Source organism: Charadrius vociferus, unplaced genomic scaffold, assembly GCF_000708025.1.
Source record: "Charadrius vociferus isolate BGI_N301 unplaced genomic scaffold, ASM70802v2 scaffold179, whole genome shotgun sequence".
Taxonomy (NCBI): domain Eukaryota; kingdom Metazoa; phylum Chordata; class Aves; order Charadriiformes; family Charadriidae; genus Charadrius; species Charadrius vociferus.
In genome coordinates, this window is record NW_009650072.1 from 519,846 (window position 1) to 534,777 (window position 14,932).

At 40.8% G+C, this 14,932-nt stretch overlaps 1 protein-coding gene across 1 annotated transcript; it reads right to left on the reverse strand.

The window, feature by feature from the left end:
- Positions 1–204: 204 nt before the first annotated feature.
- On the reverse strand, positions 205–12,084 carry MOB2 (MOB kinase activator 2). Its single transcript, XM_009892026.1, has 5 exons — positions 12,032–12,084; positions 11,111–11,271; positions 9,799–9,892; positions 3,078–3,202; positions 205–1,521 (listed from the first exon to the last, which is right to left on the reverse strand). The coding sequence occupies exons 1-5, from the start codon at positions 12,082–12,084 to the stop codon at positions 1,211–1,213; spliced, it is 744 nt and encodes a 247-aa protein (XP_009890328.1). The 3' UTR covers positions 205–1,210.
- Positions 12,085–14,932: the final 2,848 nt, after the last annotated feature.

The following is a 14,932-nucleotide window of genomic DNA, read 5'->3' on the forward strand; positions in this document are numbered from 1 at the left end:
TTATCTTCACATTACCTGGGGAGGAGGTTCCTAGCACTACCAGAAAGAGCAAGGAATTGATTATAAATGTAAGATTACAGGGTAGAAGACAAACAATTATGTATAAAGCTGGTTGACAGCAGGGCTAACAGCGTTCAGTGGTGAAAGGGAAACTGTATGGCTGGATTCCACTGAGTTTTGACGCTGCAAACACAAAAACAAAGCTTATGGCTGATAGATTTGTTTTTATTATTATAGAACAGATGAACTAAAATAAGCCAACAATATAATTTTATGCCAACAGCCATCTTTCTAGCACAGGCGGTGACTGACTCATTGTACCCTTCTCCCCCCTCTCCGGGCCTCTGTTCCATGGGAGGCAAATGGTGGTGGCTCTTGCACATGGGGTTTGGACTCCAGTGATCATACTCTTTATTTGTAGAGGTGTGCCTGGGAAAAGAGGAGGCAGGGGAGCAGAGAAAAGGGCATACGCGTTGTAGGAGCAGTAAGCAGAAAGGCTTGTGGATCCTCTTGCACATTCACATGTTGTGACCAGGTAGATGGGACAACTGGAGAATCATGCCCACTTTCAGCACGTAGCAAGCACGTTGCTGCTCTAGTCAAGCTGGGAGTTTCTTCCCATTCCAAGCTAACAAAGGGCAAGATGCACTCAACTGGGGAGTTTTTGGCAGGGTAGGGGGCAGTCTATGTAAAACCAAACCAAAAAACCACCCCCACCTGCCAAAAACCACCCCAAACAAATCTGCATTTTAAGCCACTTCAAAGTAAAAGTCACTTCTTATAATATAATAGATATTTTTAAATGGCAGGACCACCATCCTAGAAAGACAAAGGGCTTGCACTCAAGACCAAAGAAAGAAAAACAAAAAAACAACCAAACAAACAAACAAAAAAACAACCAAAAAAACCCAAGAGTGGCCCCACTCTCAAGCTTGGCTCTTCTCTAAAAACAGCACTCATCATCCATCTGAATAGATAAAAGGAGGAGTGGACAGAAAATAAAATAAAATTGGTGCAACTTCTCGCCAGGTGGCGCATTAGACCAAAGCTCCATACAGTCCCATACGACTACGTGTCCTGTGGTGGCAGCATAATTTCTTTCAGCTTTCATTGCTGTATATGTCTGTATGTATATCTGAATGTATACATACACATACACACAGAATATATAATATTGTTTTTAATGTTAGTTTTGATCCTGTAGGAGGGCTCATCTCTCTTTCACATGGTTCTGTGCTCCTGCGCTGTTGCTGCTCCCGTTGCCGCTCCCATTACTGCTGCTCCCACTGCTGCTGCAGAGGACCTCTGTGAGGTCATCCATGATGGTGGTCTCTTTAGGGTCCACGAGGTTGAACTCCCTGATGAATAGGATAAAGTGTGTGTAGAGCGTGTTTAAATGTCCGTGCAGCTCCAGTGCCAAAGTCTCCTTAAAGTGTGAGGAGTAGATATGGGCCAGCACATGGAACAGGTACTTGCAGATCTTCTTCACTAGGGACTCAAAGGAGTTTGGGAATTCCTTGCCTGAAAGGAAGACAAGGAAACACCATGATAGCTCCAGCTGCTCACCTTCAGCCCCACATTAGCATTTGTTTTGGCTGAGCTATGGGTAAGTGCAACTAGTCCACCTTATACAGCAGAAAACTTGTGGGCCCTGAATCATCGTCTCATCTTGTTCTTTTTACAGGAATTCAGGGGAAGAACCTAAGGTTTTACGCATTTTCATCTGAAGTTAAGTTTTAAAACCTAAGGGTCCAAAAATCAGAAAGCAAGCATAATCATTCTTTAAAACGACAACATTTTTTGCTACTGGCTGTAAAAATAATGAAACGTTCTTTTGGGACTTTATCTACTTTGTCCGGGAGTAGCAGATTTTTCCCCCAGAAGTACATAATGCTGGGGAGACCGAGTCACAGATCCTGAAATGGAAGCTAAAGTACACAGGCCTTGGTAGTGTGCAGCAGTTTGACTAACGGTATATAATGACTTTCCTCATTTCATTGTTGAAATTCTATGAAATGGGAAAAGAAATACTGTGTGCCTTCTATCAGGTGCAGTTGAAATTGTGCTTGCTGGAGCAGTACTGTGCCTGCATAGTGAAAGACAACTGCTTTGTTAACACTGAAACTGAAACCGAGGCAAGCAAAAAAGTAAGACCTGCCATCCTGTGCATGATGCATAATACAAAGTATGTTACTGGTCTAAAGTGCCCTTGGCCATGTGGACAAATCACTTGCATGAAAGGCCCTCATTGCCCTTGAACAAACATTTTTAAAAAAAAAAAAGTTAACTGCAGCTGGCTTACTAGACACTGCTTCTTTCCAGATCAAAACACTTGTAAGCAAAGCCTACTATCTTAACATTGTAAGATGTAAGGATTGTAAGATGCTAGATTGTAATATCTTACCTCCTCAATTATCTGTTGAAGGGGCTCAAGACCCCAGCTGCTTTTAGTCATGACAGCCCACCTACCATAGCTTCAGGTCTCTATTTTCTTCTTCTTAACCAAAAGCATTGCATGTAGCAATCTTGTTAGAATACAAATTTGAGTTAAAGTTACTTTCCTGTTGCTTTTCAATTCTTAAAAATCATATTCTTATTTAATCTTTGGAAGGAAAGGGAGACTGCAAACAGTCTGTGAGACAAGGCCTGATCAGGCAATGAAGACAAGCCACATTCCTGCAATCCAATTTATTTCCCCCTTAATGCATCAGGGCTCTAAAGGAAATAGTAAAACAAGAAGAAGATTAAATTTTACTAGCAGCAGGCTGTATTGAACACATACATGCTGACAGTTTTCAAATTTATCCTCTCTGAATACAGGCTAGAAGATCTCAAAATGCTTCAAGAAAAAGATGTACCAATGATGAAATATAAACCAAGGGGACATTGGTTTATAGCATTGTGAGCTTTTCACCCCAGTTCATATGCCAACAGTGCAAGTTTTTCTTACTGCAAGAATGAACCAAACAAGTGAGAAAGCCGTCTGGTACTAATACATATGCTGAATGCCAACTTTCACCTTACTTAATGGCATCTGCAAAGAGCCACAGGAAGCACCTGTCCAAAAGCAGACATACCGTATTTTGTTGGAAAGACATCCTCATCTGTCACTAGTTTCTGCACTGAACTCATGACGAAGTCAACATACTGGGGAGCAGTGCACTTGATCTTCTTTCCCCGCTCATCATACCAGTAGTACTGTCTGTGGAGAGAATTGACAGTGTCACCACATTATACCTTGGCTCCTCGGCTCCACTCCTCTAAGAGATTAGTGTCTAAATGATACAAAACAACAGCTGCAACATTACCAAAATACATCATAGCTGCTACAGCAGAGATTCACTTCAGCGTATCTTTCTCCATCAAAAACCTTGAATTTCTGTTAGCTAATTTTAGTTTGCCCTATCAATTTAGTAGTAGTACCAAGCACAGAAAGCCTGCTGACAAGTCTCCATGGAGAGGAGCTCTACTGAAGCAGTGATAACTCCCTATCAATAACAGGCTCAGGGTTTACTTACAGTCCGTAGAGCTCTAGAGGAAAGCATTATATAACTATTTTTAAAGAGCAACAACATTGCACAGCGATAAACTGGTTATCTTCTGATGCTTAGTATCACAAAACATGAATTAGTCTTGTAGTGTAATGTTACTAAACAAACAGAAGGTGGCTCCAAAACACCAGCTTTTTCAAGCTGGTGCTTTGAAGTACTGGCAGCATTTTTAAGCTGTATAAATCTGTTCCAAAATCCAGCTTGGGAAAAGTTTTCAGGACCCTTCTGCACATCCCTACCAGCGTGCCTTAGAATTCTGCTCCTTCGGTTCCAGGCTCCCAAAACCTGAATTTACATTTGACTAAACTGCAGCTATCCTTCACCTGATGGAGGAATCTGAAAGGCTACAAAAGGTTTGTTCCTTTTTTTTTTTCTTTAAGTCATGGTTAATTAAAGCATCTCTAACTGCTACCAGGAGCACCTAGCCATCACTTTAGGCACACACAGTGAGAAATGTTTTACAGATAAGTAAACGTGCCTATGTCACATAAAGGGCGTCTTGAGTTCCAGTTCCTGAATTCTTCTGAGAGTCCGAGCTCCAGGCACAGTCCTGTATCATTATGGGACTGATAAGAAATCCATTCTATTTGTCTTCCCAGAACCAAGCATAGATGGGGTTTGCTGACTGCCTTTGGAAACAAAGTTGGAAGTGGTCTGAGCATCAGCACTTGGCTACAAAGACAACTCACCCAACACATGAGCCCATAAACCCAGGGTACCATTTTTGGCTGGCTGTTCAGCTCCAACTCTCCTGCTGTTGGCTAATGATCTGTTATCTGACATTGCTCACACAAATCACTAAACAAGCTTCATTGTAGTGCTAGACAAAATACCACTTCAGTGTGACATTTAGCCACCTTTGGGCATTTTTTTTTTTGCATGGAAGATAAAGATTAAATGTTTTTTTCTGTGCCTAACAGGACTAGACTGCATTGAACTGAAAGGATCTATACATGCCACTTGGGAAGTGAAGTTTTATGTTGACTGACCAGCAGAACAGTCCTGAAGCAACTAAAGAAAAATGTTACATAGCAAATGAAAAATTTTACTTTACAGTGTGTTTTCATTGCCCTGAAAGATTCTTCAGGGACCCAAGGGCACTGAGGTGAAGACACTAACAATCCCAAGCGAACTGAAAACAAGAAGAAGCTGCAGAAATAAGTAGAGTAGTTGAAACTTTAAGAGAGGAAGGGCAACTGAAAACTAGTTCTGCAGACACTTAAGGTTTAGAATTTTTCTTTCAGCTCATTTTCAGCATGTGGTGCTTGGTCACTCTGCCTGTACTAGAGCGAACAGGATTGACTGCAAAAGGGCATACAGGTGAGCAAGTGGATGAAAACAGCAAGAGTTAAAAGGTTTTTGTAGAGCTATGTCAGTCATCAAAAGTAGCATTTGGGTCCTTAGGCATAGTCTGTGTTCTTCATCACTGCTTACTTCCTTTATACAATCCACATATAAGGAATTATACAATGTAGTGCACAAACACAAGCCACCTCATTTGTCTAGTCCTGCAGTAAGCTGGAGCAAGACAGTTCTAGGCAACTCGGACTTATTTTGGGTCATAACACAATGCTTGTTGCCAAGAGCAGAAGCAGACTGGACTGTCTGAACCTCAGCACTTTTCTCATGCTGCAGAAATCCTCAACTGCAAGACAGAAACGATAGTTTAGAGTTGCCCTTAGGCGCAAAAATGAATCTGAATAACTGGATTTTAGTTAAAAGAAACAGTTTGGCAAGTGTCCAAGTTCACTTTCATGAAAATGTAAGTGAATAAATCTGCTGTAACATCCCACTGCATACCCTTTTTGCCTTTCCTTGAAAATTAGGCTAATTATGCCAAATAGGAATTTAAGAGAAGAATTATTATGCGTAAGGGGATAACTACAAGGATTGTCCTGTTGATTAGAATCGTGTCTTCCTCAGGTTTCAAGTGCTGTGAACAGAGTCTTCACAGGTCTCGGAGGAAGAGAGGAGTCTTTGACATGCCATGAACATCTCACACCTGGTATGCAGCTCCCACCCATGCTGGAGTTATCTTCATTAACAAGATAGGAAGCAGGTTGGGGCCATTGAAGGGCTTGGTTGGGCACAGAAGCCTAACTGCATTCCACCCCTGGCACTGTGACAGTACAGTCCCGTATTAGGCAATGGACGGGAAGCAGAAAGGACAAGAAGACAACACTTAAAGGCACTTTTCAAAGAGTGCTCACATGATACAGATTTTGTTTATTTTATTTCCTATGTAAAATTCTGGCAGATTTAAACTTCCCCAGTATGAAGAGTGTGACGAATCTGCAGCCCCATTCTACATCCCAGGGAGAAATGACTATGGGTTTAACAGAGAAAAAAAGCCTATGATACAAACAATAAAGTGTAACACATATTTCCCATTCCCTGGAAGTGTTCAAGGCCAGGCTGCATGGGGCTTTGAGCAACCTGGTCTAGTGGAAGGTGTCCTTGCCCATGGCAGGGGGGGTTGACTATATGATCTTTAAGGTCCCTTCCAACCCAAACCATTCTATGATTCTACGATTCTATGAAGTCACAGTGCTGCATCTTGATATATGTACATATTTTATCCCTTTTCCTGTAAAACATTCTGGGTTTGTGTTGATGACAAAGAAGCAAAGGCAGAACAGAAGTTACATCAGTATGTAAGAAAAGCCTCTGGAAGGAAGGAAAGGCAAATGCTGTGGAGATTATGTGGTTTGGAATGGAAGGAGAGACAGTCCTGCTAGAAATATCAAAAGATGGGTTATGAAGAAAGCAGGATAGCAAATTGTATCAAATGCAAGGGTAGTAATATAGTGCTTGTCAGCAACTTGGAATAGTTTCCATGGTTTGACAGGGGCAAAGCAACGTTTAGATGGGGGGGGGCGGGGGGGAGAAAGGAGCTACCATGTAGAAGTATACAGCTCAGGGAACTTAAATATAAGAAAAAGCAAAACATGCAAGTTTGCGTTAAGATTTCTAAAAGGAAATGCCCTCCATATGCAGAGACACTAAAGGCAAAGTAGACATGAGAGAGGAGAACATAAGATTGGAAAAAATGAGTGATAAGGAATTATCAATTCCTGGTTTCATAAACCAGGAATTGTTTATGAAATGGTTTCATTATGGTATGAATGGTTTCGTTCAGATTTCACTGCACCAAAACGAGACTTTCACTCTTATCTGTGGGCTGCCTAGAAGTTTGCATCTATCCTTGATTTCTGTTTCAGGAGTTTTGTAATCTGGGCCTCGTCAACAGCACTTGTATACACCAGCACTTTTGAGAAGTTTTTGCCCAAATAGCTAGAAAACCAGTTTACAGCTCATGGTGCTTTAAAGCTAGTTTGTGTAATAATAAGCTATAAAGCATACCAATCTAAATAGTAAGTATTGTTAAAAATACAGTACCTGCTTTACAGCAAGTGATAAACATATTAATGAGCAAAATTGAGTAATACCCAAAGTTATATTCATGCCACCCTCATTAAATTTTGAACATAACTGGCCATTCTGGTATTTCTCTTGGCATTATCCCACCTTGCCAGCAAATGCTTCCATCTGTTCTACAAGGAGACTAAGTTTTGGTCAGATGTCTCTTAGTAACCCTAAGCACAATTTCCCTTCCTCATTGTGTGCAGATGGCTGTGCTATCTCATATATCTGACAGAGGGCTGAAAGCTGCATCTGTCTGCAGTTTGTCAGTTGGCTGGAGCTTCTCTGAGATGTTAAAACCTTACCTCAAATATTTAACTGCAACTGGTGTTTATTTTGCCAGCAAATCCTCTGAATTCAGGATTGAGTATTTGTAGTGCATTTGAATGCAAAGTAACTTGACAAGCAACCTGTTCTCAATAGTTACTTCAACATCCCTACCATAAATACAAAAAGCCTTCCTTAGGCCTGACCAGAATCGTGTGATCAAAAACACACATTAGACAACTGGGCAGGGAAAACATAAAGAGGAACAGAATGCAGACTTTCATATTGAACTACCCAAGAAATTGGCACTGAAAAAAAATGACAAACTGCACCTTTATTCCAAGGTACCGTAATTCCATGGCAATCTAATATAGGTAGATGCTATTTTTTTCCAAAGTACCTGAACAAACAGATCACAGCCAAAGAAGGTCAAATCTGGAGTTTCCATCAGGTTAATCAGCAACTGACTCTAATGTGATACTCTTTATATACTGAGGACATGTCAGAGGCACAATAAATCATATCCACTGGTGTTTGTCCAAGACAATACGCATGTCCTTACCTTACTTTGTTAAGGTAAGATTTTTTTTTAAAAAAAGGGGCGGGGGGGGTGCAGAGGGTGACATATGGCTTTGTCATAGCCATAATTAGATATGAACAAATGAGCATCTTTGAGGCAGTTCTTCATGTTCCATTTAGGCATATTTCTTCCAAAAGGGAAGAGCTAGGAAAGGCAGAGCATAAATATAAGGATTATCCAAAATTGTCATTAGAGATATTTGGAGAACACAATTATGAACAGGGCCTTCAGAGCTGAACTGTACTGAGGTGTGTAGCTAGGTGATCCCACCTCTGTGTTTTTTTCATAGACCCGCACAATTGATAGAAGAATGAAATATGCAGCTGACAGTTTGCAAACATGAATCAGTCATCTGCCCCCAAGTACAGGAAGATACTTAAGTTGTTATGATTTAGCTAAACACAAACCGTTTCAAGTGCTTCACCCAAGTGTAGACATGCTTCCTGTTATTCCCAAATAGTGCAATTTTTCAGTTTTCCAAAACAAAGGATAGGAACATTCTGCTATCGGTCCTCACCACTAAAAATACAGACTACAGCTGGAGCCGCCTACAGGCACTTCCTTTCTTTATTCTGCAGCATAAATTGCTTACAAGGAATTCTTGTTTAAGACTCACTAGCGCAGAATAGAGCAATACTTACATAGGTTCCCTACCACCACCTCCTTTTAGCCACTATTTCCCATCAGCCAAGTGGATAAACAGTTAAACTCAGTCCTTTGGACAGCCAGTGCTACATCAAGAATTAAAACATGAGAAAGCTTGGGAGCAAGAGTCAACAAAATACTCATCTTACTGATCACCATTTCTCATTTAGAGACGTGCTGTCTCCTTTTGATAAAATCTGGGTCCAGGAGAGATTTATTACTTTCTGTTCCAGCCTGCCTTCAAAGTCCCTACCATGGCCTTTAATTCTCTACTGACAGTTATCTTTCCAACTTCTACATGCAAAAATATCCTCTATACGCTTTGCATTCTTCAGAGTGCTCTCAAAGGAAGTCCCTGATATTAATTTCAAGTGTGCAAGATAGCCCAGTGCATTAAGCAAGGATTCCTTTCTAAGCACCACGTAATAATTGTCAAAGATAAAATATATTGCTCTAGTTCTGATGCATACATTCCCTGGGATGTTTGTTTGATGTACTATAACATTAACTGCTCAGTGTTCTGTTTTAAAATCCATCTCAACTAAATTAATCCCAGGAAATGCAAGAGGAGGGAAGAAAAGGACTATCAACACATGTGCTGGAGAAAAAAAACCCACCACACAACAGGCTTATTCATACTCAACTGGATCTCATATTCCATCATGTTGGACTGTGCTAATCAAGAGCAGGAGTTTATAGTAACTTTTTCTTATATTCACCATGTACAGTACAACTACAAAGCTTTCTTTCATAAGTGACAGCTAGTCAATGTTAAAAAAGCCTACTAAGTCCTACACGGGGAAAGTGCCAAACCAAAACGTTTTCCTTACTCTTTGCAAAGCTGCCACTTGTGTCCTCTGCCCAGGGGCTTGGGCAAAAAGCCTGTGGCTCACATCAGGCTAGAGGTTATCTGTCAGCAGCCTGGTGCTCTGTCAGCATTCCAGCTATCAAAAGCACCCTCTGAGGTTTTCGCAATTCGTTTATCCTCCCTGGCCTTCTATGGAATCCCAGGCACTGTTACCAGCAAGGACAGTTTTGCCTTGCTCTTCTTCCCTTCTCCCCGCAAGCTGCACTCACGGTAATTTGCCTCTCCAATCTGACCTTACAAAACCAGCTCAGAACAGTCAAAGATTCTCATCCTTCTAATCCCCCAGAAAAACAGATTTCTACCACCCTTCACTGCTGAGGGGAGAGAAGAGGATGTACAGCTGCCACATTCTCACTAAATAGAGATCTGCTGTAAAACTTGCCCAGTGCCATCCAAATCCAATATCCTCCCCCAGGCAACTCTGAAGACTCACGGAAACCGTGTAATTGTAAATATCAACTTACGTATTGCACACTGCCATGGTCTGACATGACTCTCCTGTACAGAATTCTGAGATTGTACTATATTGTAAGTTGATGTGATGAAAGAAAGTCGTTGCTGAAAAATAAACACAAAGGAAAGAAATTCAGAAGTCAAATACTTTCAAACACTAGTTATCCTCCAGACAATTATTTAAATAGAGCAAGTGAAGTGACCTCAGAGTCTTAAGCTTGCATACAAATTTAAACATGATTTAGCTAAATTAGTCTAATTATGAACTGCAAAACAAAGAGGTACATAGAATGAAAGCTCTTGTTGTGATTTAAGATGAAAGCACCATGATGCATCAGCTCTTATTACTCACTAAGCAGCAAGACTGGAAAGTGTCTCCGTCATCAACCTCACCTTTACAGTAGAATACTCTACTACAAGCTAAAGGCAAACCATTTGCTAAGCTCTTTTGAAGTCAGACTTAAAATGTACAGTGGCTAGAAAACAGCATTAATAGTTCTCAGGACATATCTCCTTTTAAAAAAACAGCACTAAAACTAGTACACTTCTACTTTTTAAAAATCTCCTGAGATAATTTAACATCTTAGTACTCCTCAGGGGGCACCTCACTTTTTCTTAATGAGTCTCTATAAACTGTCCTAGTGTGGAGTTTAAAGTAGTTTCTTGCTACTACCACATACTGTTGAAAATGTAAACAAGACTGGGTCATAGGTGCAGGTTAGGACTGGCAGATGAAGCAGAAGCGCAGGAAAGTATTGTAAATCAGAACTGAGAGGCACAGATAGAGCATTCAGTCATAGTAGTCAATCATGTCTGAGTTTTTGCTTGACTACAGTTTAAATTCACAGTAATTCCACCAAAGCTTGGAAGGAGTAAGGAGAAGAAATCCAACCAAGAGACTTCAAAACTTCTGGCTTTAAGCATAACTTGCTCTACATACAAGTCTTAATAAACTACCATTTTACAATGCTTCTGGAAGACCAATAGGTTGAGTCAGAAACATGCTGAAACAGCCGGTTTAGCAAATAGTCAAAGGGAATCTGATGGTCCTCAAAAGAGCATCAAAAACTATAATGCCCTCAGTGCCACAGTGAGGGAGCTGGAAGGAGGAGACGCATCAAGGCTTCCATGCTGCTGAGCACAGCTGGTTTGTACGTAAGAGAGCTTAATTACTATTGAAGGTATAATGACATGCATTATGCAGTAAGCATAAATAGTCACTGAGTGTTTTTCTAAGCACTGAAAACAGTAAAAAGAAACAGAGTGAATGAATGCCTTCTTGGGTGTGAACAGCAAGCACAGCTTTATGATCACAATACTCACTGTTGCTGGCTAGCCACTCGTTGAGGTCTATTTCTCGTGGTAACATCACTAGCTCCTTAAATTCAAAGTCAGTAATTCTGGATTTTGTGTATTCTGGCTCTAGGTAAAGTTTCTTCTCTTCCGGTGCTGGCTTTTTACCATTTGGCTTTCCCTTGGACTTCCTGCAAGAGATTGAAAAAGGAGAACAAAGGTTACCTTTACTGATGATGAACAGCTACAGAAACCTGAAAGCAGCTTGTTTATCCAAACTGCTGCATTTGTGTTTACACTGCTCCTCCTGCCTTCCCTCTCCTTAGCTTAATTTTTCTTTCATTAAAGCAAAAGATAGTTTCTTAAAAAGTGTATTAGAACTCGGTCACTCTTCAAGTAACAATGGAAGTTTTGAATGGCATTAAGAAACTTGAGACTGAGCTGCTCCATCTCCATTGCCCTTTTGTCAGTTTAGATTGCAAATTATTGGGAGAGTGACAGTCTCTTTACGCCTATAAACAGTCGTGACAGCAGAGTGGCACGGTGCCTAAAGGAGCTACTCTAATGCAAGTAAACAATCTGCTGCATCATACAGTTAACAGTCCCATGCTAAACGGGTGTTTGAGGGACAGTAAAAACGGACTGCTGCAAAAAGATAGCTCTCAGTTGGAAAAATGCTCTTTCCATGCAATGTGCTGGCACTGCTCATTCAAAGCTACAGCATTCCTCACTACTCCAGCCCTATGTTCTCCGAGATACCAGAAGCCTTCTGGAATTGAGCATCTGTGACTCCAGCTAGAAGCACTGCCAACTACAAGAACACCTGTTTTCTTAACTCCTGGGACACTTGAGACAAAGATCAGAGGGTTGGGTTTTTTTCTGAAAATCCTTTAAAATCCAATGCATTATGAAATAACCTTCCATTTGGATTTATAAAAGCAGACAACCCACATTCCATAAAAGGCATTTATCTCCATGGCATATTGTGACTTTTCATCTGCCATTTCTAAAGCGTTTGTTGTAATCACTAGAGCTTCCCTCCCAATCTGTTTTTAACATTCTCAAACTAGACTCTCAACCCAACCCGTATTCCTGGGCCGGGAGTTCAGTAAGGACTTCTGAGGAAGGACAGTGTGTCAGCACTTTGGTCTTTTAGGCTATGTGGTCGAACAGTGGCATATCCATGTGTTTCTACAGTTAAAAAGTCCACCTAACCAGAGACAGAAGATATATTTAATGGTGAGGAACAAGTGCAGTGAGGCAATACTTGCTGTGCACTACCACATCATCAAGGAGGAGATACCAGGATTTTTTAATGTCACGTTTTCTTGGTTTAAGGATCTGTAAAACCAAGATAAGCCCACCTTTGCAGATGACTGCATTAAATTTGCTGTTAAAACTCATCTAGATCCCATCCAAAGGAAATTGACCTCAGGTTCTGGCTCTCAACATACTTTAAATAATCTTCCAGCTGTGCCCCTGTCTGAGATACATGCAAGCTTGATTTTTGCTGTGAGGATGGGTGCACATCTTTCCTGGAATGATGTTTGAAGTGTCAGTGCTTTCCTCAAAGAAAGTACAATTATGCAGGTTTCTCTCTTTATGGGCTCTTTACTGATCTGTTCATTAAGCCCATCTTCATAATGATTCATTGTCCACATCATCAGCACTGCAGTAGGGAGAGACCGAGATTTGCCTTCCACAAGAAAGGAACACCGTAACTTACTACAACTCAGTCACCAGCACTGCCACTGTTTACTATCTTGAACTTCCATTGAATCTTATCATACTTTTCTATAACCAGTAAATTAAGACTTCAGTAGGGGCATCATCAAGGAAAACTTAGTGACAGCAGCACGATATACACTTACACCCTGACAATATATTTACAAACCACAGATGTGCAGAAAGCACTGTAGGAGGTCTCTGGTAGGGAAAAGATGGTCACATTTTATTTCCATATGTTAATGAGAAAGGTGGATTTTGTGGTTAGAAGGAGGACGCCTGTTTTATAGAGCATCTTTTTAAAGAATACAAACACAGTAGGAGAATAAACTAAGCCCAGTACGTGTGAAGATTAATTTAGCACATAGCTACTTTTGCACATTTCCTGCCATCTTTTTCCACAGCAGTGCATTCCAATTCAAATGAAGCCCACAAGATTTATTCCTTACGTTTATTTAATGAAGTAACCTGGACTAATTCTCATAGCTCCTCCACAAAGGGATGTTTTAGGACATGCAAAGTCAGATGTTCCTCAGCACAAGTCTCTTAATACAGAAGGGTTGCTGAGTTAGACCAACAGCTCCTGGTTGTCAGCTAACTATTCTTGTCTTCAAACTCTTACATTTGCTAGATCTTGTTTGAATCACACTGTGTAAAAACAAGCTACAGGCAGGAGAGAAAAGTCTGTGAAAGCAAGAACTGCAGGAGAGCCTTAAAGGGATTTAAAGAAGCTATGAAAGATATTTATGCTTGGGCCTAAGACTTCAGATTTTCACAGAACTTGAGATGATATTCAAGGAAAATATAATAGCATAAAACAATAGTCTTGTTCAATAGTCTGTAACTTGAGTTTATAGCAGATGAAGCAATATGTTTGACCTCTTCCTTTTGCAGGAATACCATGTTAAGACTTGAAACTACCTTAACCTGACAGTCAACAGCATAAATCCAGTTGAAACTATGCACTTGGCCCTGAGCTAGTAAAAAATACTCCAGGCCACTGATTTGCTTAATTCCCAGCAGAGGCTGCCTTACTCCTACGTTGCTGAAACCAAGCCTGGAATGCTCCATACAGCACCTTCATACCTGCTGGGCCTCTGACAGCAATATTAAGGTCTATTCAAGAATATACTGTTTAGGGTTTTTTTCAGCTGGTTGGGTTTAGTGGTTCGGACGATTGGTTTGAGAGGGCAGGATTCAGGCATTCAAGAATATGTTGATTTTTAAAGAAAAATATAGTTCCAGTAACAATCATGCAGAAAATACCTTCAGCTTCAGAGACTGGTTCAACAAACTGCATTAATCACACTTAGGGAGAAAAGTTATCAGTGAGAAGTAGTTTGGATAGAACAGAGTTTGTGTCTTTGCTTTACTTCAGGATATTTAAAGCAAGGGCCCCAGGTTAGGGCTGTGCCACGTCAGCTAAGAGCAGTCTTCTGAGAGAAGGAGGAGGAGGAGGGGAGAGAGAGCCGAAGACGTCAAAGACATTCTGTCATAGAGCCAGTCTGTGGAGGGAAACCTTAGAAGGAAGCCAGACATAGAGCCAGGATGAGGCAAGCCTTCCACTGAATAGAAATAGATAGCGTGTAGCTCATTCTCACTTCAGCATCTTCTCCCCATTTCAAGAAAAGAAGCAAAAATTCAACACTAAATATATTTCACATAATGAAATGACTACACATTCTCCTTTTACAAAAACCAAACGCCCTCATTTCCAAACAAATGTCAGTTCTCTGTTAGATTAGTACATGCAGCCACTTTGCATCTTTTCAACAGATTGTGTAAGTCTTTCCACAACTGCCTTGTGCTGGAACTGGAGCACTTCAAACAGAAGCTTCCTGAAGGATCCCCATGCTCTGCCCCTTTCCAAAGCTCCAAAGCTTTGGCTCAGTTTAAAAAAGAACCTGACTCATGGGTATCATCACTGAACCTGCAAAATGCCCATAATCACTGATATCAAAGGGTTTATTCACACCACTGAAACCTGAATGTCAAATCACCGCGTGCAGTACAAACTTTTTTAACCTTTTGCAGCTGCTGAGAGCTAAAGCAAGACCAGAGAAATTGCTTCTACCAGCAGATTTTCATTACCTGCATGCAGTGCATTTGGGATACTACATGGTCCAA